The 23930-nt window shown below is 40.0% G+C and overlaps 1 protein-coding gene across 3 annotated transcripts in view; it reads right to left on the bottom strand.

Annotated features, from left to right (window-relative positions):
- vav2 (vav 2 guanine nucleotide exchange factor) overlaps positions 1-21693 on the bottom strand; it is a 354595-nt gene extending 332902 nt beyond the window's left edge. For 2 of the 3 annotated variants that reach the window (XM_033976209.2, XM_055225680.1), the window contains exon 1: positions 20751-21692. In XM_033976209.2, coding sequence (XP_033832100.1) covers positions 20751-20954 — 204 coding nt within the window. In that variant the 5' untranslated portion in view covers positions 20955-21692. Of the gene's footprint in view, positions 1-20750 lie in introns of all 3 variants that reach the window. The other variant, XM_055225679.1, reaches the window with a different exon arrangement.
- Positions 21694-23930: the final 2237 nt, after the last annotated feature.

Below are 23930 nucleotides of genomic sequence, written 5' to 3'. Positions count from 1 at the left end.
CTGCTAGGGAAGCAAACTAGGGACCGCATGATCTGTTTCGTCTGGCAGCCTGATAGAGAAAAATATGAAGAGGTTTATCTTTGGTGAGGAGGGTAATACTTTGGCCTGGCTGTGTGCGTGCATGGGGGGTGGGGAGGGGTCCATAAGGGGGTGGGGTGGTACTCTCCCTGGGGTATTATCCGGATACTGATCTGTTCCTAGCTCCAGGAAATGACTCCCCGCAGTACCACAACTCAAACGAGACCCAAACAACAACAACACAACTGCACGCCATGACAAAACGTTGGGCTAGCATCGTTTGTCAAGATGGGCACTATAGATGGGGGTCTATGGAAACAGGAAGACCTACAATCTACGAAATGATTTAGTTTTTCATTTAATGTACTGTTTGTTTGGGAAGGCTACTTGTTTCATGGGAAATCGCAAAAGAAATAAATCAAATAGAAATCAATACATAAAAACATAAGGCTACTAAGCTAGTTGCGTCAACGTTAACCAACCGTCTTTGTTTTTGGAGCCGCAGTAAATGCTGATTATATTACCGGATTTATCTGCCAAAGTAAAGATAGCACAGTTTTGAAACAAGACATTAGCAGAGAGAGAGAACTAAAGAATCTGATAAACTAAAGTTATCTATGGAAATCTAATAATCTGATAAACTAAAGTTAGACCTGTTTCCATACACCCCCATCTATAGTGTCCATCTTTATTGAATATCTTTGAAAACAAAACTTTAAAAAATCTTAAAGCAACTTACTTTTTGCATATTGTTTTTACTTCACTAGTTGTCGACTTGCCACAGGAAACTAGTCGCACTGTGATTTCAAAAATATGTGCCGCTCCATTTCTCGGTTATTTATTTTAACAGGGCAATGTACAGTTACATAATTCCCGAAGGCAGAGATGCTAGTACCAGATTTTATCTTAGGATGCTAATTTCCATCTACAATCCGATCACCATCTTCCACTGAACGGTGTTGGTATTTGGCGCCAAGTGTTTTGCGCAAAGACTTAATGACAATGTGCATCTTGAGCGAGAATCGAACCAGCAGATGCTTACAGATATCAGCAATAGCGCCCATGTTATTTTGTTTGTTTGCTTTTTTCAGAGTTTTACAAAGACCTCAATGAATCAACACTAATTAAAAGCTAAACATCTCAAAATTACAGTAAGAAATTCACAGATGAAGATTGTGCGATTGCGGATTTTTAGATAACAATTCCATCGAACTTGCAAAAATGTAGCACAACTGTTACCCCAAATGCTCATGAACCCATTTTCCATTCACTGACATCAGTCACATGCACATCTCCAAGCTTTCTGCTGACGCTGTTTTGCCTGTAAATCTTCAGACAGCGGATTCACACTCGTAACCAAAGCCTCCAACAAAAGCTTTTGTGCGGTCTCTTTCATGTTAGCTCTCCAACCATCTGGTCCACTACCCGAGACACTTCCCTGAGCAGCTAAGGCACCCAGCAGAGCACAAGACTGGCAGAGGAAAGAAGCTAGGCGCCACTCCTCTGCATGCTAACGGTAATCACTCCCGGCCGGACCCCAAACCCATGTGGGGAAGATTCTCGAAGGTAGACAGAATCTGGGAGGTATTGGAGATAAGGATTGCACTGTATATCGCAATCAAATCGAAATCTGGGTTGTACTTTTTTATATTACCATGTGACCTAAAATCTGTGTAATCCCTCAGTCGTCCAGGTAGGTTCCATAGTGGTCCATGGGCGTATACTAGTCTATGAGGTTCTAATACAGCTCAAGATCATCCTAAAGCTATTCAGGAAAGGTTCATTTCTGACCTGGGAATGGGACTTTTTTATTATTGATACCCATCTAGTTTCGCTAGATGGGCTAGTTTTCGTTTTGGTATCGATTAGTATCAAATTTTTGATACTTTTGACAACCCTACTGCAAAGAATAAAATATCCTGTCCTCTAATAGAAAAATATAGTACCTATATAGTAGTTTATACATCTACAAACTTGTTATGAAATCAATAGAATTCTTGTATTACTTTAGCGGTTCATATTTCGGTCTCCTCTCAAATTTGCACTTTCAAACAGACTCGGTCTTATATATATATAATTATATATTATAAATATATCGCAAATTTAATCACAATCATATTTTTTTTCCCAAAATCGTGCAGCCCTAATGGAGATTGATACATTCTAAGCTTTTAGAGCTTTCTGTTTTGTAAGGTAGTAGCATTGGTCCCATGAGGATAGTTAAGAACGGTAGGCTAATTAGGAAAGTACGCCAGTGAGATTGAAGTTTAGAAAAAAACAGAGGTTGAAAGAAAACAGATTTTTAATCAAGTGAAAATGGTGTTTCTTTGTCAAAAACATGCCTGGAGTTGTAATTTAAGCATGTTTGAATATTCATTTAAATGCATTATTTTATCTAAGCCAGAGCTGTGTTCCACCTTGTGATGTCATTGGGTGATAATCCCACAAGTGCTTCTTCGTGTTTTTAAAGTCCATACAATGTCACCCAACTTTGTAGTTAGATCACACTAATTTATTTGAGAATACAACTAGCAGAAAATCTTGACATTTGTTTAGGAAAAGAGTATTTTGTTTCTTTCCCAAAAAATTGCAAACACAATGTAACACTAAACGCTTACAGTGTTCGCCTGACAACAATTTTAGTCAATTTTCAAAAAATGTACACAAATATTACTCAGACTACATATAAATATTTCATTGGTACATTCATTCTTGTTACCTATTCCATTACTTTTTAAATCAAATCCGGCTCAATTGTACCTTTCATGTTTCTGTCCTACGTGCTTTTGGTGACAGGGCATCCAGTCTAAACAGGATCTGTGCCGATTCAGGTGGAGGCAGAGGAGATGGAGGGATTTTATTTTAGAATACAGAGCACGGTCAGAAAGAAGAGGATGCACAATACTATAATTAGTTTTACAAGGACATACATTTACATTAGTTTCTTGTATCAAAGCTATACTCTTCAGCAGACATCCATACTAAAAAAGTCACATTCACGGGATAGAAATGAACCTTTCCTGAATAACTAGAATGAATTAAAATCTCGAGCTGTATCAGAACAAGTATAAGACCAAATAGACTAGTACACGCCCATGGACCACTATGGAAACTACCTGAACGACTGAGGGATTACACAGATATAAGGCCACATGGTAATATAAAAGAAAGTACTATGATTTAATGTTGAAAATCACATTCTATTGTCTAAAGAAAGAGTGTGTTTTATTATCATCGTGGTATCAAAATCAGTATTGAGTATCGAGTCTATTCCTAAGTATCGAAGTAGCGTTTCTCTCAAGCAACACTGGTCTAATTTAGTATAAATCTTATATTCACTTTGCGTTTCGTGTTTTCATGATCTAATAAGTCATAAGTGTAAACAACTCTCAGAAAATAAAGCCATGTGTGGATTAAAGTTGATGGTAAAATAAAACCAAATAACCAATGCTCTAAAAATGTTGCTGCACTTGCATAAGACTCAATACGATATCATTTTGTCAAATTGCCTAAACCTAGTTACTTAAACCAACAAGTCCATGATGTCAGCTTTGATGTTTCTGCCAAACCGTACGAGCCTGGGGGCCGGTCTCCTTGGGTCTTTCTCGTGGTCCACACTTGGAGGTCTGAAATGTGAGCTGTGTGTTTGAGGGGGAACTCCGTGTTGATGTGATCTCACTGCTCTGTGTAAGGGACATCTGAGGTGACGTCAGCTACAGCCCACACAACACAAAGAAAGTTCAAGTTTGACACTCAAGTGGAAAAATTAGGCCCATCCCAAAGTCTGCATTCAAGTAAAACTAAGAAATATGTAACTACAAAGCGCATAAAACCAGAATTCCTATATCGTTTTTTGCCAACTAACGTCACGCAGGGTAGTCAGCATAGACATCGGGGGGGACAGCCAGCGCCATATTGGTTCTATAAAAGTTATGTTTTTTTCTGTGGCTTTTCACAGAATTTAATGGGAAGAGACAGCAAGAACTAAAACCTTAAAAATCCCCCAAAACTGATGTAAAACTGATATTTAGGCAGTTTCATAAGTAGATCCAATATGGCGGCCGGTGGCAAAAAAAAACGATTATCCTTCATTACAACCTCCTACTAACCATTATGCTTCATTACAACTTCTTACTAATGGGTAAATAAACTATTTCACTCTCTCAAATTAGATTACTTCTTTGTTTATCCAAATAAAAAGGTAGAACAAAAGTGGTTCTAAATGTACCACAACAGCTCGAACAGGGAGTCCAATGTCTGCTGGGAATGGGAAAAGTGAACCCATGAAAATTGTGCTATAAACAGCAGCTAGCTTTGAAGTTAGTAGCATAGAAGCCTTTTTGTGACCATGTTAGCGCAACCAACCAGCTCTAATCTCACAATATAGCATAGTGATTTATCAGACCCTTCATTTCAGGTTTGTGATCAATACCAGTACGATACAGCCGGCGAACAGTGGTCTAATTTTGGAGGTTTAATCTTTCACCAAGTAATGCTATGCTGCTGATAACCTAGACTTGAGAACAGTGTTTCGTTTCTGTGTATTTTTATACTGACATGACAAATAAATTCTGATTCTGAAGAAGTTATAAGACTGTTTGCATAATTTTGGATAACATTAACACGCCATAGCACTTCAGAATACAGTTGTAAATCACTATAACGTGGTTCACCTTTCGTGGCCTCGTTGTTTCGCGCATTGTGTTCTACGTCCTGATTGGCTAAGGGACTGTAGACCATTGCCAGTCTCCTCTGTGCCGTGTCTCCTGAACAGTACAAAATGCGTTCATCCAAATTTACAAAAACATTCAATCGCAGCGGCATGACTCTGAAGTGCTGTATGTTTGCAAGTTTTCTCCCGACAAAACCCACAATGTCGATGAAACGTTCTGCAACGACAAAAGTGCCTACGAAGGTTTGAGCTTTGAGAGTGTTAGCTTTGAGAGAAATGTGAGAAAATGTTAATGCCTGTCTGAGAAAAGTGTATAAAGTGTGTGGTGAGGTAACATGTATAATAATTGTAAAAAATAAAGCCGACTACTTCGTGTATTTCGACTATTGCAGGATATTTTTAGAACGCGATAAACGAGGGACCACTGTAGTGTCAGTTGGTTTTCTCATTTTATTTATAAGGGGACATTCCACTCCTGGTTATTAATGCTCATTCCCGGACCATGATTAAACACTTTCTAATCATTTCCAACACATTAGCTTTAGTGAACTCCATTACATGTTCGATTGTAAGCCTCTGGATGTTAGAGCGGGTGTGCACGATAGATGCCTGGTACTTATTTAAACAAGGGAACCGTTAGCTTTCTGTTGTATTATGCAGCAGTTGAATGACATTGTAGTGGGGATCAATATTCATTAAGTGCACAGACAGAGCACAGCAGCTCAGTGTCTACAGCTGTGGGGCCCAAACAGAAAAGGACAGAGAAAGGAGAGAGTTACAAAGGCTTTATGTTGGACAGAGTGCTGTGTATGTCTGGTACCAAGCGCACTACAGCTGTGGAGGGGAGGAATGGAGGATACAGAAAGAATTATGTATACTAAATGGCCTATTATGCAAAATTGGCTGGTTTTGATTTATACATTTTAACAGGGTCATATTATGTCAAATCAACTTAAAACTATGTCCCTTCATCATTATCTTACTCAAAGTTGTATGCATGCATGTCTGATTATTTCTGTGTTGTTATTTCTTATACAGAGGGACATCAGCCTGATCCTCTTGGTCTCTGTCACGTCTTGAACCAAACAGAATCATGCAATCTTTTTTTTTTTTTTTCAGTGACGTGAAACGAAGGAGCTCATTGGTCACCCATGATTTAGAAACAAAATCACATTTCTCACAGCTCACTGATTCTGCAGAAATCCGCAATGTTTTTCAGTCCCCTGTGATATATTATATTTTTTCCTTTCTTTTGTCCTCATAACCAGCCATATTTGTTATGATAACGAAGGACCATGCGTGTCTCTGATTGGCTAATCTAGCTGTCAATCACGCTCATCTGAATTTGAATGATTGGCAAGTGGATTAAAGTATTGAAGAGGTGTAAAAGCCAAAAGTAAAATCTGTCAACCGGACAAAAAGTCAAAAAAAACTATCTCCTCTCTTCCTCTTCAGACAGATATAAGGCAGTTTCCACCAGTAATCAGACCAGAACTGAAGAAGCGGCTTGGATGAGCAGCAAAACATCTTCACTCCAACAACTTTTTGTCCAGTTGACAGATTTTTCTTTTAGCTTTTACTATGGATCAGACCTGGGCGACTGAGGGATTACACAGACATATTGAAGAAGTGTGTATTGAGGCTTAAGTGCTCAGAAAATGTCTGTTTTCACCTACGACCTGTCTCCACCCACTGCTCTTTACCTATCTGAGATTATTCAGAATACAGACTGTATATAGGATTAACATAAAAATCCACTACTTTGTTCAGTAAAATCCCACTGTGAAGAGGCACGCGAATCAGTTCTGCAGCTTTGCACAGAAATACTTGTTATCTTGTTTCTTTCAGCATAACACCGAAGCTTTAAACTTCATCCACGAAGTTCATGGCACCATTTAATCCAAATCCAAACATCAGGCACCATCAACACCAGATTAAACAGTCAAATCAGCAGCCCCATCTAACCAGATTCCACCTGCCCTCTAAAACACAATTACACCAGACTATCAGGTTGAGTGCACTTCCTCTGTCAATGGCGGGAGGTAGGGGGTCCCAAGGCAGTGTCCCAGCTGTGTTGCCATGGTGGGACGTGTGCCTAAGCAGCCCCATTAGCACTATTACCTGCATCCGGATAGCCAAGGGGGTCAGGGGTCAACGGTAGACCAAGCCCCCCAGATTAAATTACCCCATGGGGAACAGTGGGGGGAGTGGTGGCCGCCTGTGTACAAAGGAAAGGTGTAGACAATGGTGGGTGGTCCAGGATACAACGCTGGAGAAAGTATGTAAATAGCTAATTTTATACACATAGAGCCTGATATGATTTTATTAAACTACTAGACTGTTGTGGATAGAGATTGCCCGGTATGGGTTTTTTCATTGTCGATGCTGATACTGATTGTAGCGCAGAAAAATAACCAAACTTTTCCCACTAGTGCAAGAAAAATGAACTGAACCCTCTCCCCAAATGACCGATAAATTGATATAGTAATTATCGCAACAGGCATAATTGTACCATTGTGTCCAGCTAAGTGCAGGCTCTAATGTTTAGTCACTACTCCTTAACAGTTTCCACGGCAGCTTTGAAGATAAATGCAGAACAACAAACTCTACAGTGTATTATATGCTAATGTAAAAATATATATTCTGACTTCATCCTTTCTACCAAAAGTGAAACAAAAAATGGCAATGTGATAGTGTACAATGTGAGTCAGTGAGTGAGTGACATTTCTGCTTTGATTTGGTTTCAACATTATGGTTAATCATCTATATTTACTTCAACAAATATATTGCACGTAACAATGTATTATCGTGACAGGGAAATTGTAAACTGCATCTTTCCTACACTCTGATAGCAGATCTCCACAGACCAACACCAAATGTAACCATGTTCTCGCGTCAAAAAAAAAAAAAAAAAAAAAAAAGTTGTATTTAGCTTGTGTTTGTTTGATGTTTGTTTTATTAATCCAGTTTACAAGGCGCTCTCCTTCTTAGCAGTCAATCAGTTTCAATTTTACCTGAATTGTTACATCATAGGTAGAGATTCAGGACCCCTACACTGTTTTTACGTCCATAAATCATCAGCAGACTAGTTCTGAGCATTGTAATGAACATCAAACTGTGTTCATTACAACTGCTTGCTTAAAACAACCAGGCTATGTTGTTAAAATCGGTAGCTTTTGTTTCTTGTTTTGTTTTTTTCATGTAATCCCCACTGTTACCTGTAGATACCATGCTGACACGAAAGCGAAAGAGAGCACAGACTGATGCAAATAAATATGTATTTTCTGACTACAGACATGAGGAATGGGAGCAGATCTCGTGCCGCAAGATCTGACGAGACAAAACTGCCACAAGATTGTGCACACATGAGAGAAATTATCTTGTGAGATTTTTTTCCCCATGCGTTTACATTTGGATTGAACATAAAAGGTTTAAGGGCTGGCAAGTTACACATTTTGAGAAACCGTAAGTCCAAAAAGCATTGCTGCAATAATAGTAACTCAAGTAAATAACAAACGGTGAGGTCAAAATTGTGAAGTGAAGCGCTCAATTTATTTATTAAAAGTTTGTCCTGCTCCAGTTCTGGAAGTAAATTTCCCATTATTTTTTCCCATAGAGTTTTTTGAAAGTTACAATATTAATAGTTCAAAATGCGTTAATAATTTAGCAGTTTATAAACTTTCAGAAATAGGATCTTGTGGTGAACACGTAGCTGATTAACTCTGAGCAAACTTTCAAGCTATTTTTGGAAAGTCTATGGGGAAAATTAATGAGAAATTTACTTCCAGAACCAGGATGTGGGCAGTCACTGTTGAGCTCCGTAGTCTTTATAGTTCCAAAACATGACAGGCCAAACCACAAGCATTCAAGAGCAAGTTTAAAGACCAATAGTGCAAACAATGTACTTTAATATTTTAACCATCCCCAACTCTCACAAACAATCATACCATTATCCACCTGCTCAAGCTAACAGTAAATCTCTATGTCTGCGTTAGTGCAGTGACCTGCTCTGAACAGTGGACCTCAATGTGCTCATGTATCAGTGTGAAATCCACATTTGGTGCGGCTGTTTGATTCGACGCAGCTGTCATGGGGAGAGCCGGAGCCCATGTAGTGGTTACAGCTAAAATAACTATTAACGGTCGCTCTTTCCCACATGAAGCACAGCAGAATAAACATGCAGTGAAGAACATGACTGCAGGCCAGGTGGGATAAGGTCTAGTAGCAGCAGTACAGGGAATGGGGAGGGGTCTTCTGGGCGTAGACTGTATATATAAATGGACATAGCTAACCTGTGAGCCGCTGCGTTCCAAATAGGAAGTGGCTGGCTCAAATTCACTTTCTACTGTTAGAAATAAACTTTTTATTGCCCCTTTCTCGATAACTGCTGCTTGTCAGACTCATTTTGGTTTTTAAATGTTCGTATTAAGCCGCTGTACATGATCGTGGCGTTTTTATTTCACTATTGTGTCTGTAAATGAAAATATGAACATTAATAACAGATAAATCAACAGCCTCACTTTGGATTGGCTCTTTGGTTGCTATGATACTCGAGGTTGGCATTCCAAATAAGGAACTCTACTACAAAACATAATTGGATGATACTATGGTAAAAGTATAAACAAGATACTACTCAAGAGTAAAACCGGTATGAATAATTAACGAGTTTTAATAGCTTACTAATAAAAACACAGTACGCGCATCAATGACTTTTTTCTGAATAGCTTTAGAATCGTCTTGATGGTTTTGATCCACGTCAGAACTAGTATAAGACCGCAGGGCAATATGTAGAAACAAATTTAAGGATGTGCTGAAAATTACTATAAAATTATACCAAAAAATTGCGTTTTTTACAATCAATGTGGTATCAAAATCTGTATTGGGCATTTTCCTTCGTATCAAAGTGGAGTTAGAATCGGGACAACGCTAAAAAAAGGAGTAAACAAACAAGTAATTTACTCTTCCTTCTTCTCTTTGACCTTTCTTTCATCAGTTTAGCTAAAAAGTATAGTTTATGCAGGAACAGCTCGAGTGTGAAGGCCAGACATTAGAAGGAGCCGGCCCCTGCCAGCAAATATCGACACATCTGCTGAGAAATGGAACAAAGAGGAAGAAGGTGCATTACAGTGAGAGGGCTGTGGACTCCTGCTGAGACAGAAGAGACGCAGACTATCAGTGCACGTTTACAGAGAAGTGCAGGAGGGATACAACACATGAGCAGAGCGAGCAAACTGAGACGAACTACACAAGTGCTATATAACTTTTAACATTAAGACATACACAGCAGATCTGTTTATATGGACACGGTAATAAACATATTGTGATTCCCTGCTTTTTTTTGTTTAATGCAGTTCTATGGTAAAAAATATAGACACTTTTCCACCACTCTCTCCTCCCACTGGTCATAGGGTTGAACCGATTCCCATACCAATTCTTCCGATACCCAATACCTGACTGAAAACAGCATTAATTTCCATAAAACTAAAATAAAATAAGACAAAACTGATGTAGCTGTTATTTATCACTCAAGTAACTACAGAACAGCTTTGTATAAATAAATATTTAAATATTCTGAGACTGTCTGGGCCAACAACGACCAGTAAATATAATATGAGTGAGTGACAGGAGGTTCTAACCAATCACAGTGAGGAATAAACTTTCAGAACCATCAGAACCAGTAACCTATTAAAAACAAAAAGTTAAAAAGATCAAAATTAGCATTGTGTCTCTGAGAAAATCATGTTATGAATGAATTTTTCGGTATATCTCCCACCCTTATATCAGATCGAAGTAGTTTGATTCCTTAGATTTTTCACACATATGTTGGTTTTGACAATTAGGGTTGTGCAAAAAGGGTAAACATATGTGGCAAAGATAAAAAAGCGAGGTTTAAAGAGAGTTTTTGAGATTTCTTTCGTGCATGTAACCACACACCAAAAATCTGAAGTTAATTTTCTGTTTCTTACTGCCCATGTAAACGTGCCCAATGTGGCAGCGGTAAAATGCTAATCTTGATTGAAAAGCTGGTGGAAAACTATCGCAGTTCTGTGTAAATGCAATGTGTGATCAATTAGCTTACCACAAAGTATGGGAGGTAAACAAATAAAACTTTACAGAACAACATGGAGCCGCTTGTTGGCTGTGTAAAATCCAACATTGTTTTTTCCTCAATCCTGCAGTCCTACGATGTCTTATCTGCAGTCTACTTTGAAAATATCTGGATAAACTTACCAAAACTCCCTAGTGCAAGCCATAGTAACCCCTGCCTATCAGACCTGTCAAGTATTCAGGCAGTCTGACATGTGGCCTCCAGCGTTTGGCCAAAACCTCACCAGTACGACTTGTGAAATATTTGGGATTTAAAACACAGAATTCACCAAGAACCACCAACAACCAATAGAGCTGTCACTACTATTTCCACAAACCAGCTATTAGTGATTGTATGTTCATGACTTTGTTTCTAACCATCTAAAACCTCAAGAAAAATGGAATATATTCAACCGCACTACAATAGATTTGGCTTACGAAAACATGCTAAGTATGAGAAAATTGCAAGTTTCCAACATTTTTAATAGCTGTACCGCAATCTTTTTTGGCGTACAAACTCTTCAAGTGTGTTTACATGTCTCAAAGCTACATTAATCAAATCTATGAGAAAAAAACTACTATGCGCGGATCTGAAATAACTCATCTCAACAGTTAGTTTGTCTGGGGCTATGTCAAAGAAGTACATTGTCATTCTGCGTGCAGGATTAGCCCAGTGCACATGGAGACACAGCATCTATACAGTAGCGCTCAAACACATATCCGCTTCAATCATCCCAAAGGCATTCCCCTACACCTCAGTAAAACAACACAACAAAAGCACGTCCTGGAGCAATCGATGTCATACAACCACGTCCTAGAATATCCAACACCTAAGGACATGACATACTAACACAAGGCAGACTGTACGAATGCAGTATTGGGAATTTAATCTTATAATTTTCAGCAAAATCTGGTACTAAAGGGTGTCAAATACAGTGTTTGTTACAGTGGAAAGGTAAAAGGACAGAATGAACAACATCGACCACAATCCTTTGCTTAATTTCAAAGCAGTTGGCGTGAAGACAGTGCAGTTATTACACTTGAAAAATGACTGCACTTATTCTACGTTGTTGGCTCAGTAGAGAAATTTGATATTTGCATTTAGCTACAACCTTTCTGACAGTGACCAAAACAATCACACACACATAACACATTCAGGCCTCAAGGGTAATTCAACAGGCTGAGTCAGATCTAATCAGTTAGTTGAACGCGATGCACCCTTTTAGATCTGTGTCTGACTTAACCTCAACTTGCTCTGAAGTCACAAACACGTAGGTATCAGAAACCTTGAGAGATCCAAATGAGACTGCTGTTTGTTTGGAGCAACTGCAGCTTTGACCTCATGGATGATGTGAAAGTTCTCACCTGTCTGCGGTGAAGGTCCCTGCCTGCATGATTTAAGGCTGTTCTTGGATTGTGAAGTGTCCGTCTTAAACGCTTAAACTCTTGTTGATCATTCAGACAACGCAGGGTTTAACTCGAACGAGCCTATTGACAACTTCAGTCTCAAAATAAACCTCAAGATTGTTAAAAATTATAGCTTTCCACTCTGGGTTTAAGTTCTCAGTGGGCACAAATTGCAGAAGCGGTACTGGCGAAGCAGCTAAATCTCTTGATCCGTTTGCTCTTTGATTCGACAACAACAGCAGCAGTGCACCCCTCACCTCACCTTGTACCTCAGCTCAATCTCACCGGGATTAGCCTCCTCCTAGAGCCACAAATCTATCACAACTATTATACCTTTCACAAAAAGGTTCCATGTCAGGAAGAAGAGTTTCATGGTGTAAGGTTAGTTCAGAGGTATTATGTTGTTTAGTGGTTTTCATGCTTTCACTTGTCGAAATATTGTTTTGGAGTACCAACTGGTGGAGTGCAATTGGATAAGACAAAAATCTAGCTTTTTCAGTTCAATACTTTGAGTTTAAGTATCTGGCAATATTAACCAATACCAGTGTAGGTACAAAAAATGGCATCTATTTCCTTAAAACACAGTTAAACAGTTACACAACACATCCAATTGTGTTGTGTAACTGTTACTTAGCCTTCAGAGAACTACTGAACAACTTTGTATGAATAAGCTCAAGTTCAAACATTGATGTTGGCCTAGAGCGTCTCATAGTCAGTGAATAGTCTTATTACATCCAATTAAAGGCCCAACCAGGTTATCGACTGAACTGATATCACGGAAACATTACCTGATCTAGCTCATTTTTTTATACCAGTATCGGTGCATCCCTAATGTTGGTAAACCTTTGCGAACTGGAAAGAAAATTATAGTACTATTGTTGTCCATGCAAGGTTTATCCTCTGCATTTGACCAAATGTTTAGGAAACCTGTCAGAAATTGTACAGCAACCCTGGACCTATCTCCAGATTTTGTGCAACATTTAGAGTTGAGGGTACCTGGAAGATTACCCTATTTATTTTTAAGGCAATACAGAGTAGTTACACTAAACCACGACAAGACAACGCCAATACCACAGAGAATGGAAATCGCCTCAGATCTTCTGAGTGAGTCAAGAGTGCTAACCACAATATGCAAACAGCGTCCGGTTTAGTTTGTTAGTTCACTTAGAGATGAATTACGGGTTATCAAATAGAAAATACCATGTGCCACAGTGGGATAGCAGTGGCTCTAGTTGAAATATGTTGTCTTTAGGCAAGATGCTAAATAATGCAAAGTAAATCGGTTTAGGTGAATTAACCGGCGTCACAGAAATCTGAGGCTTTATTATCAATATCAAGTAAACTAAAATCTCCTCATACTGTCTTAGGTCTAGCAGAGCTTAACTGAGCATTATTAACCTGCCATTGCATTTTTAACCAAGCAGAAACACCTTCTATTCTCACATTTGATCCAACCCCCTTCACTCTGTCTATTTTGGAGACGTGCACAAACGCAGCTGCTAGACTTGTCACTTTGCCGCTTCGCACAAGCAGGTGCTAATTACCAACCACCATTTTGTTCAAGGTGAAAAGCCATTATTAACATGTTTTACAGTCAGAGAAGATGTCACGTTTTTGTACAAAATATTAGATGTTAGACTTGTGTAGATGGGAGGAGACACAGGTTTCTATATGTAAAAGAATTATTTTCGATGATTTCAGAATAGTGGCAAATGGATAAGTCTGGTGGTGTTTTGATCTAGTGAAATTTTGGGGTATTTGTACCTGAAGGAATAGCAGGTGGCTCTAGTAATACTGTTGTGTCCATGGGCAAGACACTTCACCCACATTGCCGCTGGTGTTCATACACATGTTGTTTTGATATGATACCAAGTAATACTGTGTCAAGTATTATCAATCTGATAGTACATAAATGAGTTGTGTATTAAAATTATCAAAATTCCTCTGCTATCAATAATTTTATCTTGCTGTATGGAGCCAATGGTATGGTATGGTATTTTTTTTTTTATTTGAACAGGGACAGTGTACAACAATACATTGACCTTAAAAAAAAAAAAAAAGAAAACACAGGGAAGATGTATGGTACCAGGATATAGCAAAAGTACTAATTTCCACCTGTAGTCCCTGGACAGGCTGATGTTTAAGTAAAAGTAACAGTTTGGTGTAGATGGATGAAAGACCAGTAAACATATTGTACATACATCTAGTACAACACATCTCGCCCCTCAAATACGCCATTTCTAAAAACATTCATTCCCACACACACACACACACACATACACAACCATACCAATCATGATCTAAAGATGAAATATATGTGCAGATAAACAAACCAACAGAACATGTTTAGAATGATATTATAATTTGATATTTTGATACCTCTATCTTCTCCGATATATAAATATTTTAGTATTGAGATCACTTACAAACCACTCCGATAGGCAGGATGAAAGTGATGGTGTACAACCTCACTTTCCTCAAGTATGGGGAGTGAATGAATAAGGCTTTAACAACCTTGAGTGACTGGAAAAGACACTTTTATTTATTATCGTCATCTGGTCCCGTCCCAAACTCTTAGCAACGCACCCTCTAAGTCAATTGAGTTATTCCAGCAGACAGGGCCAGGACTGCAGGAGACAAGCACATCACACTCATAATTACTCATACGTTTGACCCGGCTAACCTTGGACGAGTGTAACAGCCAGCATATGTACAAACTAATTATTGTGGATTGATAGATTCAGAGAAGAGCCCTGTACTGGTGTAGCGGTGCCAGGAAAAGCAAACATTACAACAAATCAACAGCAGACGCATTTGCCAAACTGAAACTGAGCAAATGTTTTGGATTTTGACATCGGATCATTAACCAATTTACAAAAAAGCAGATGAACGAGTAGCTGGATGTAAGAGGCTTGTAATTACACAGGGTTAAAGAAAACAGCTAACAAGGTAATTCCGCTGGGGATTCGGATTCTATTGCCAGTCAAAACAAACCGTTGTTAGCTTGTATTCGCTATATTTTTTCCACTTCCAAGATCCTATAATATGTGGTAAAAATAAATACATTTCAGTGGTACTCTGAAATTTTTCTACCATGGACCACTCCTGGAAAAATGAGGGATTACACTGATCCCATAATATCCTACATTAACTTTTTTAGCTCTCATAATGTCATCATGTTGCTTCCGTATCCAAAACATACCATGTGCTGTTCTGTTTATGCAGTAATCCTACAAAACTAGACTTATCCCCCCTGGGCCTTGTTAGTACTCGGATGAGAGACCGTTGGAGATACAAGGTACTACAGTGAAGCTGTGGCTCTAGTTCTATTGTTTTGACCTCCTTATCAAGACACTTCATCCACTTAGTAGTAGTAGTAGCCTAGTCTGAATGCGCTGCTGCTGTAAGTGAGCGTTGGTGTTGGTCGGAGGGGACGATGGCGCGGATTGGCAGTCTCACTTGTGTCACTTTGTCCCAGGGCAGCTGTGGCAACAATAGAAGCTTACCACTAGCAAGAGTGGAATGAATGAATGGTGCATTGTAAAGCACTTTGGGTGTCTGTATAATGAAAATTTAATGCACTATTATTTTTATTAAAAGGTTGCAAAAGAGTCTATTGAAAGAGGCATCAAAAATAGCTTCATTAAAGAAATTATGACGAAAATAAAGTAGCCTATGAGTTAGCACAGTTTGACTCGTTAAACTCATTAAACCTAACAAGTTTGACCTTTACCACCTTCCTCTTACTAATGTGATCCACATGTGCTTGGATTGAGTCAGCGCCGTGACACCGCTACCTGTCTTTCACTTCCAGTTCGATAGAAACGCCTCTGAAATCAGTCAACACTAACGATAGCGTCAATACCATTAGTCGGTTAGCACTAGCAAGTTAAACAACCTGAAAACACAGTTGTACCCCTTTGTTCCATTGTTACGCAACACTTCAATGGACCATCCCACAATAGCCCATATTGGATTAGCGCCAGTCTAAATAGGCACAGATCTCGGTTACTTCTTCATTCTGCGTAGGATCAGTTCCCGGGGAAGCAAATAAAGTAATCAGTTAACTTTATGTCTTTTTGATTTGGCTATTCCAGTGCTGTTGTGTACAGCTAAGCACTTTGGCCTTTTCTTCGTCATAAATCATGCACTACTGTTGAGCTGCCAGAGTTTTGTTTAACCCAATTTGTCACCATAGACACCCCTTCCACCCTGCGAGCGTGTTCCAGTGGAGGAACTGGGAGCTGTGGGCGGATCAAAGAGCGCCATCACGACCTCTGCCCGGCTTCTAATCATGGAAGCTGCAAGCGTAAAAAAATAAATAAATGAATGAAAGACTTGAAAAGGTACAATGCATGGGATACGGTTTGGTTACAGCAGGTTTCATTAGTTGATGTATTTAGGATTTTGGAGAATAAAATGAAAAGTTTAAATTCTGTTTGGCCGTTTTTAGGTGTAAATTTTGAGTTGAAGCTGGTCACTGAAGGTGCGCTGATGTGATGGCTGTTTTGGTAGTGTCATATCGATCGATCAAAATGGTCAATTAAATGTTGTTTTGTGCTATTAAGAACAAATAAATGGTGGTTTAAATGGCAATATTTATTTCCCAAACATAATCACGTAGTTTTATTGAACCATAAAAAGTCCAAAGTTTGCTCTGCTCCAAACCACATGCTTTTTATTTTACTGACAGGATTGAACCTCTATCAAAAAGAACGGTAAGAAAACGCTTGGTTAAAATTACTAATGACAAAGTCCTAACTTCAAATCGCATAAGTGTCCAGGTTTCGGTCCAGGTCAGTGAGACTTGATAAGTTTCAAAGCACACAACAATTCTAATGTATAATCTCTTCCCATCAGTTTTCCCCGATAGTCAAAAACTTCCTCATAGCAGTGTGCAGAGCCACGCGCAAGGAGGAAGTGCCCTGTGCTACATACCACAGCAGTGACATGACAACATTATGAGCCATCTAAAACACCTTTCTCTTTCATTATGAGAGTTAGGTACAAAACTCTAAACCAGGGCTGTCCAAACAACAGCCCAGGGGCCAAATGCAGCCCTCAGACCAATTTTTGTTGGCCCTCATGCCTCCTCCTAAACTGGCCCAATTGATCAGGAAGTATTTTTTCTACAAACTGAACCTATAACCTGAATAACATCACATCGCATTGTGACACAGACCAAAAAATAATCTTCCAAGTCTTATTAACGGTACAATGGCTCTGTCAAACCTGTGTTAAATGCACCATTTGACTCCCTGTATCGACACTGGTTTGTGGCCCTCTGCTTCAAATATGTTTCTTGCTGAAAAAAGTTTAGACACCCCTGCTCTAAACCCATTAACATTAGGCAGAAAGGAAAAGATATGGTACTGGTCTGGTTTTGTGTGTTTCTCTGGAGATGTTACTGGAGATAAGCAGGTGACGCCAAAAGGTCAAGTTATGGGTTAAATCTGGCACGCCTAATCACAGTAGGAAACATGTTTTTCAAGGTATCTCTTTAGCAATTAAGTAAATGCAAGATATAAAAGTTAAAAGTCAGACTGTTAAGGTTAAAGTCCCCGTAGAGAAATGTGTCCTCTGCATTTGACCCATCCGTCAACGCCACTGGGGCACCTCATCATCAGTAAGATCTGCAATGTCACGTCCAGGGATTCATCTCCAGATCTTGAGCTAGTCTTGGTCAGGACTACATTAGCTGGAGGATTGTATCTATGGTGCATGTTTTGGGTGGATGTGGGTGAAACCAGAGTGCCCAGAATAAACCCACCCAGAAACATGCAAACTCCTCGGTGACCCGCGAATCGGACCTGAAACCTTCTTGCTGTGAAGCGCGAGTCCTAGTCACTCACCGTGCAGCCATACTGTGGACATTCCAGGCGAAGCAATAACATTTTTAAAGTTACGAGCTACTAAGGGCTTTAGTCCAAATTACGCACATTGTAACGTTTAAAGGCAGGCCTGTAATTCTGCTAGTAGAGTTGCTGAGTGGATAGCATCCTCAACTCACTACAAGAGGCCCCTCTGTTTTACTCATGGTTCCGGTGGAGTTGTGGTTGTCTGTGCCGCGTAGCTCAAGATTTGGGTGCAAGAGAGCGCTGCACTGTTGCACCGAATACACATTTATGAATCAGGGTCAAAAGCACAGGACACATTTCTCTGTGGGGATAATAAAATGTAACCTTATCCTTTACTCTAGATCAACTAACTTTGTCTTTTTGTATTACATCTAAAAATACAATAGCCTAATTGTTATTTTGAGTTTCTGAATCATTTTCCATGCTCCCATTGGCACACTAATGACTGTGAGTGGAATTCCGCACAGCAGCCAACCTATATTCACATCTACATGGCTAATGCAATGTGAGCACAGGGGTCCCCATTGAGCGCGAGTGGGCAAATATTAGACCGTCCTTGACACATTTTGTATCTCGTACTTAAGGAATCCCTCAAGACGGTTTGCACACGACGTGGTGTGAACGGAGGCATTGTTCAAGCTGCTCCTAATGCTGTTTAATGGATATGAGTCATCCTTCCATTTGCGGTTAAATTCAAGAAACCACAATGTGTTAACAGGGCAGTGTATGCTTCATGGTAACATTTTTAAATACTTGTTAGGGATGGGAAATTGATTATAGTTGCTATCTGAAGTGGCACAATAAGCAAATTGCAAAGTCTGCATGTCCTCTACAACATAAAATATCAAATATATCCAAACTTGCTGATCCTGTAGTTTAGATCTCAACATTCTGATATGCATGAGATTATTTTATTAAAAGAACTGTATAGAGCTTGTGCTGTTTTTTAGTTTTTTTTAAAGGTGCTATAATCACATCTAACATGGGTTGCCAGTGCATCAGTATATGGACACGCCATGCCTTATGTGAAAGCTCAGAACCTCCAGACTGAGCTACAGAGGCTGCACTAGCACTGATTAATGATTGGCTGCAGATGCTGGGGTTTAGGTAGTGAGAATTCAGATCAGAACATCTTTCTAGGTTTAACCCAACAGTATTTAGTCAAATGGAACTGGCAACTGGCACAGGAATTGTTATCAGTAAAGCTTTATTTTATTTGAACATCTCTACCTCATATCTGGAGACATGCAGTTCCTTTCATTTAGCAGTTCATATGCACTATTCACTATAGGATGTTTATGGATCTGGGCATGTTGAAAATGTGCACTACGGACTGTATTGTGATTTTAAATGGAACCAGAATTTGTTCCCAAAACCGCTCAGCCCGAACACCTGTGAATAAATATCTCTTGGCGTTGGCAAAAGAACCAAAACAACCAGAACAACTTTTAATTTTCTTTGGATGCTTGGATAAAGTGTCTTTTGTTGGCAACAATGGAGAGGTACACATTCTGAAGAAAAAACGCTTGGCTATTTTACATGGAGTTAATGCATACTTTGTAGTCTTGAAAATGTATAAGCTGACATGATCATATGGGAGGACTGTGCAATGAATTGAATCTGAATCAAGACCGAGATTCAGTCATGTTTAACTGTCTATGATGCCTGGGTTTTTTAATGGAGAGGCAAAGAGAAAATCTTCTTGAAGTGTGTTATGTTTATCCATGAAATCAATACTTGAAAGTATAAATTAAAAAAAATAAAATCTGTTCTGTGTGTTCTGAAGATGACCTCACCAGCAGAGTTTAAGACATGTGTGAATGAACCAACTCCTCCGGGCTTATTTAAGTGTTGGATTGAGTTGCAGTGCAGACAGCGAGGGGCTTGTCAAGGCAAGTCTTAGCTCTGCTTAGAGATCTCCGGACCTACACTGAAGAGGGAATACCGCACGAAAACTGCACTTTGACAATGCTTGACAATGCAACTGCACTGACCACTGCAAAGTCTAAAGAGAAGAGTCTTAACAGGCCAATGTTAGAGAAGTAACAAGAATTCAAGGATAAAAGGACTACTCCATTCAACTTCATTCATTCAACTTTGGATACTACTCTGCAGGTAAAGTCCCTAAAATTTTACTCAAACAAACAGAAAACACACGCCAATATCTTTATAGAGGTTCAAATTCAAAGAGCAGCAACTGAAACCTTTGTATTCCTCAGATCATTTCTTTCTTTCTTTTCTTGCTTAAAACCACAGTACAACTTAATTTCAAAATATAAACGTTTATGCAGTTTTTGACCTACAACAACAGCTGGGAATAAACATTTCACAACATAAACATTTCAGACAAAGCAATGGCATCTCCATGGAGACAGTCAAGTGGCAGACACCAGTAATGGACAGAATCAAAATTAAGGCCACCAAATGTGAACTACAAAACTCAGTGTTGACTTTGTCCAATACAAAGTGATGTAGTCTATCCATTATCTAGTATAATTATGTAAAAACAATTGCTATGCTATAATATCAAAGAATGTATAGTTCACCAAAATCAAAAACCAATACAGCCACAAGTCCCCAAGTTCCCCACAGACACACCCCACCCACCCTGTCGCAGACCCCGGGGATGGGGGCGTTGACGTGACCCATGCCCCCCATCGTGTCACTCCTGCCACTGTCACGTCCCAAACGAAACAACCAGCGCTTACCTGTGACATCTGTGGTCTGAAGTTTATCTCCTTTAGATCCACGGACCCGGGCGAGAGATTGTGCAGCATTTGGCACAACAGAACCCCATCCCTCAGGGCTTGGGCCAGGTCAAACACCGCAGCCGAGGGCCACACGACGCGGTGATTCGGGGGCAGCACCTTGCAATCTATGAGCCAGCGACCGCATTGCCTCCACTCCTCCATGGCTGCGTCCCCCAAAAACTAATCCAAATCAATGAAATAAACGCTTGGCTATATGTTCCAGTGATGTCTTGCGCTGTAAGCAAAATAGGGTTAACAGCAGCAGTAGTAGTAGTGGTTGTAGGTGGTCATTCTACGAGCGTGCCAAGAATTGAAAACTTCCCCCAAACGACGTAGCTTCCAGTTATACAAATAAATCCAACCATTAACTACAGCGCGTTAATTATTCACTATCACTACAGGGCAACGTGACAACTTTACAATCAGAGGGAAGGCAGCAGCAACTCCGCAAACGTGCCAACTCCTACTTGACGCGATGCACGTTGTCCGTACAGTAATCCAATTCAGTAGCAGTACCGATCGAAGCAGTTATGACAATTTTCTCCTCTTCATTCTCACTGCAAACTTTACTTCCACGCGTGTTCGGTTCCAGAGTCGCGTTTGTTGTTGTCAGGAGACAGCTGGAGATGCAGGGGTTTCACTTCGGCACTGTCTTCACATTTCCAGAACAGCAAAAACGTGCCAAAAGGCGTAGGTTATCCAAAAAAAGCGCCTCCAAAAACTGAATCGCGAAACCCTCCAGCAAAACAGAACAAGGGAGATGACACACGAGGGTAGGTTGGTTACAGCGTTAACCCACCATCCTCTTCTCTTCTCTGTCTGTCTGTCCACGATGCGAGAGGAACACAGCACCAAAACGTGTCCACGCGTAAAAGTGTTTAAGTATCCCACAGTACGGTACTTTTACGCACGGCTGTTCCAAACGTTTCTTGCGCGCACTGACGAGCCCACAGCTTTGATTTTCAGTGATTCGTGCCGCCTCCCTTTCCTTTCTCTCGCTTCCTTCCGCTCGTGTCCCCACACTCGTGGACGGAGAGGTGGGAGAGACGGGTGGAGTGGAGAGACAAGCACGAGGAGGGGGGAGCGAGGGTCGTGGAAACAAGTCCCAAAGCGGTGCGTAAGGGCGAAAGCGTGGAAAAGGACTCGGGTTAACCCACGCACAACTTGGGTAATGCTTTAGTTATTTGTGGAAGTAGCTCTCCACGTTTCACGGCTGGGACTTTCAAGAGATAGGTTTGGGAAGTGAGCGTGGAGTGGGAGAGTTGGGAGCGTCATCTGGTGGACAAATAGTAGATGTACATGGTGTTATTTTATCACTGTTTGCATTTAGTAATAAAAGCAATGTTCACATAGCTCAAAGTTGATACGTTTTTAGCAGTAGGGCAAATAATAAATATAATAATAAATAAAATAAATACAAAATTAATGGTAAATGGTCATATTTATATAGCGACTTTCTACCATCTTGGCATTAAAAGCGCTTTACAACATGGAACCACTCACCTATTCACGCACCAGTCTCTGCACAGACACTGAGGGAGATGTTTGTTAAGTTTCTTGCCCATGGACACAACAACAGCATTAATTTAATTTGTGGGAGTGAACGCTACCAATTTAGCTACTGTTGCCACCAAATAGAATTGCTTGGCCACCCATATAGTCGATTAACCGATTCTCTAGTGCCATAACCGGATATTGGGTTGAAGAAGGTTTGATAAGCGAAAATCGGATCTTTTCTGAATAGCTTGTCTGTATATCAGTTAATTTCAGACAATTGTTCTTATACTTGTCCTATGTGAACTGCAAAACATACGTGCTACACCGATCAACACCCAAAATGTTAGGGTTAAGTAAAATTATAAATGGTTGGGAAAAAAAAAAGACAATAGGTAGGACAATAGGTTCAATAGGAGATGATGCCTCAGTGGCGGTACACAGACCAGGGTAGAAAGTGTTATTTTTAATGTTTTATTTCAGATGGGAAAATGGAAGTCCCTGGGCCACTGGGTTTTGTTTTTGTTTTGTACTTTTTTTTTTGCAAAGGCCAACCAAAAAGCAATCTGTGTGAAAGAGCCGCTATCCATCCAGTCAGAATCCTCAGATAAGCGCCTGCACAAAATTAAGTATGAAGTGGTAACTGACAATAAGGGGATTTACTTCTATTTAACTTCTCTTTTATTGTTATTGAAACTTTATACAGCTTAATTAAATTGGAACATGCTGGGAACTACTTAGATTTAAATGCCTCCTTCTGCAACTGTCAGTAATTCACAAAAAGATGTTTGGTACATTTGTGGCTCTGAGACTTGGCTAAAGATAGAGTAAACACAAAACTGATTCTTTCACTTCACTGCACTTATATGCCGCGTTTTAACATGGAAAATCTTGTGAAAGTTATTCTGGACAGGAAATATGTTTTCAATCTTAGGCATGAGTTGTATCCGTTATTTAAACTGTATTGAGATCCCATTTGGCCATCACCAAACTGATACCTGCTTCTACAAATGTGTCATGTGCCCTGCCGTGAAAAAATAAGCCAAAAAAAAAAAATGTCTTTTTCATTTCTTCCGCTCCTCTGTGTTTAACTCTCATGCCCGCTGAGCTGCACTGGGCTCTGAGGTCCCCAAACACAGTCAATTAGGCACAGAGCTTTAACCAAGTCATGTGACATTCACGCCTCTTTAGCGGGTCGCCCAAGAATCACATTTTATTAAAGGATTGTGAACATGTTTTAGTCTACTACTAGTGGTCCACATTAACATCCACTGTGCCAATAAGTCTGTTCTTTTATTTAATAGCAAACCTAAATAACTGTCGTAATGGCTGGTGTAACTCTTGGCGGACCAAAGAGTGCAGAACTCAGGGCACATTTACAGTGTTTTACAGTTTGTGCAATAGGACAAGAGCTCATTAAACCAACAGGGAGCGGGGAGCGAGCCGAGGTCCGGGAATACGTCGCGGCGACCCGGAACAGGAACAGAGAGCGGCTAGGACCAGGGCGAGTACGGGACCGGGAACGGAGCCAGAGAGAGCCGAGCAGGAGTAGTCCAAGGAGCCAGAGAGGGCCGAGCAGGGGTCCAAGGAGCGGGAGACGAGGAGCAAGCCGGAGCCAAATATGAGACGAGGAGGTGAAGTCAA

The sequence above is a fragment of the Periophthalmus magnuspinnatus genome, chromosome 12, assembly GCF_009829125.3.
Source record: "Periophthalmus magnuspinnatus isolate fPerMag1 chromosome 12, fPerMag1.2.pri, whole genome shotgun sequence".
Lineage (NCBI taxonomy): Eukaryota > Metazoa > Chordata > Actinopteri > Gobiiformes > Gobiidae > Periophthalmus > Periophthalmus magnuspinnatus.
This window is presented reverse-complemented; position numbering and strand designations above follow the sequence as displayed.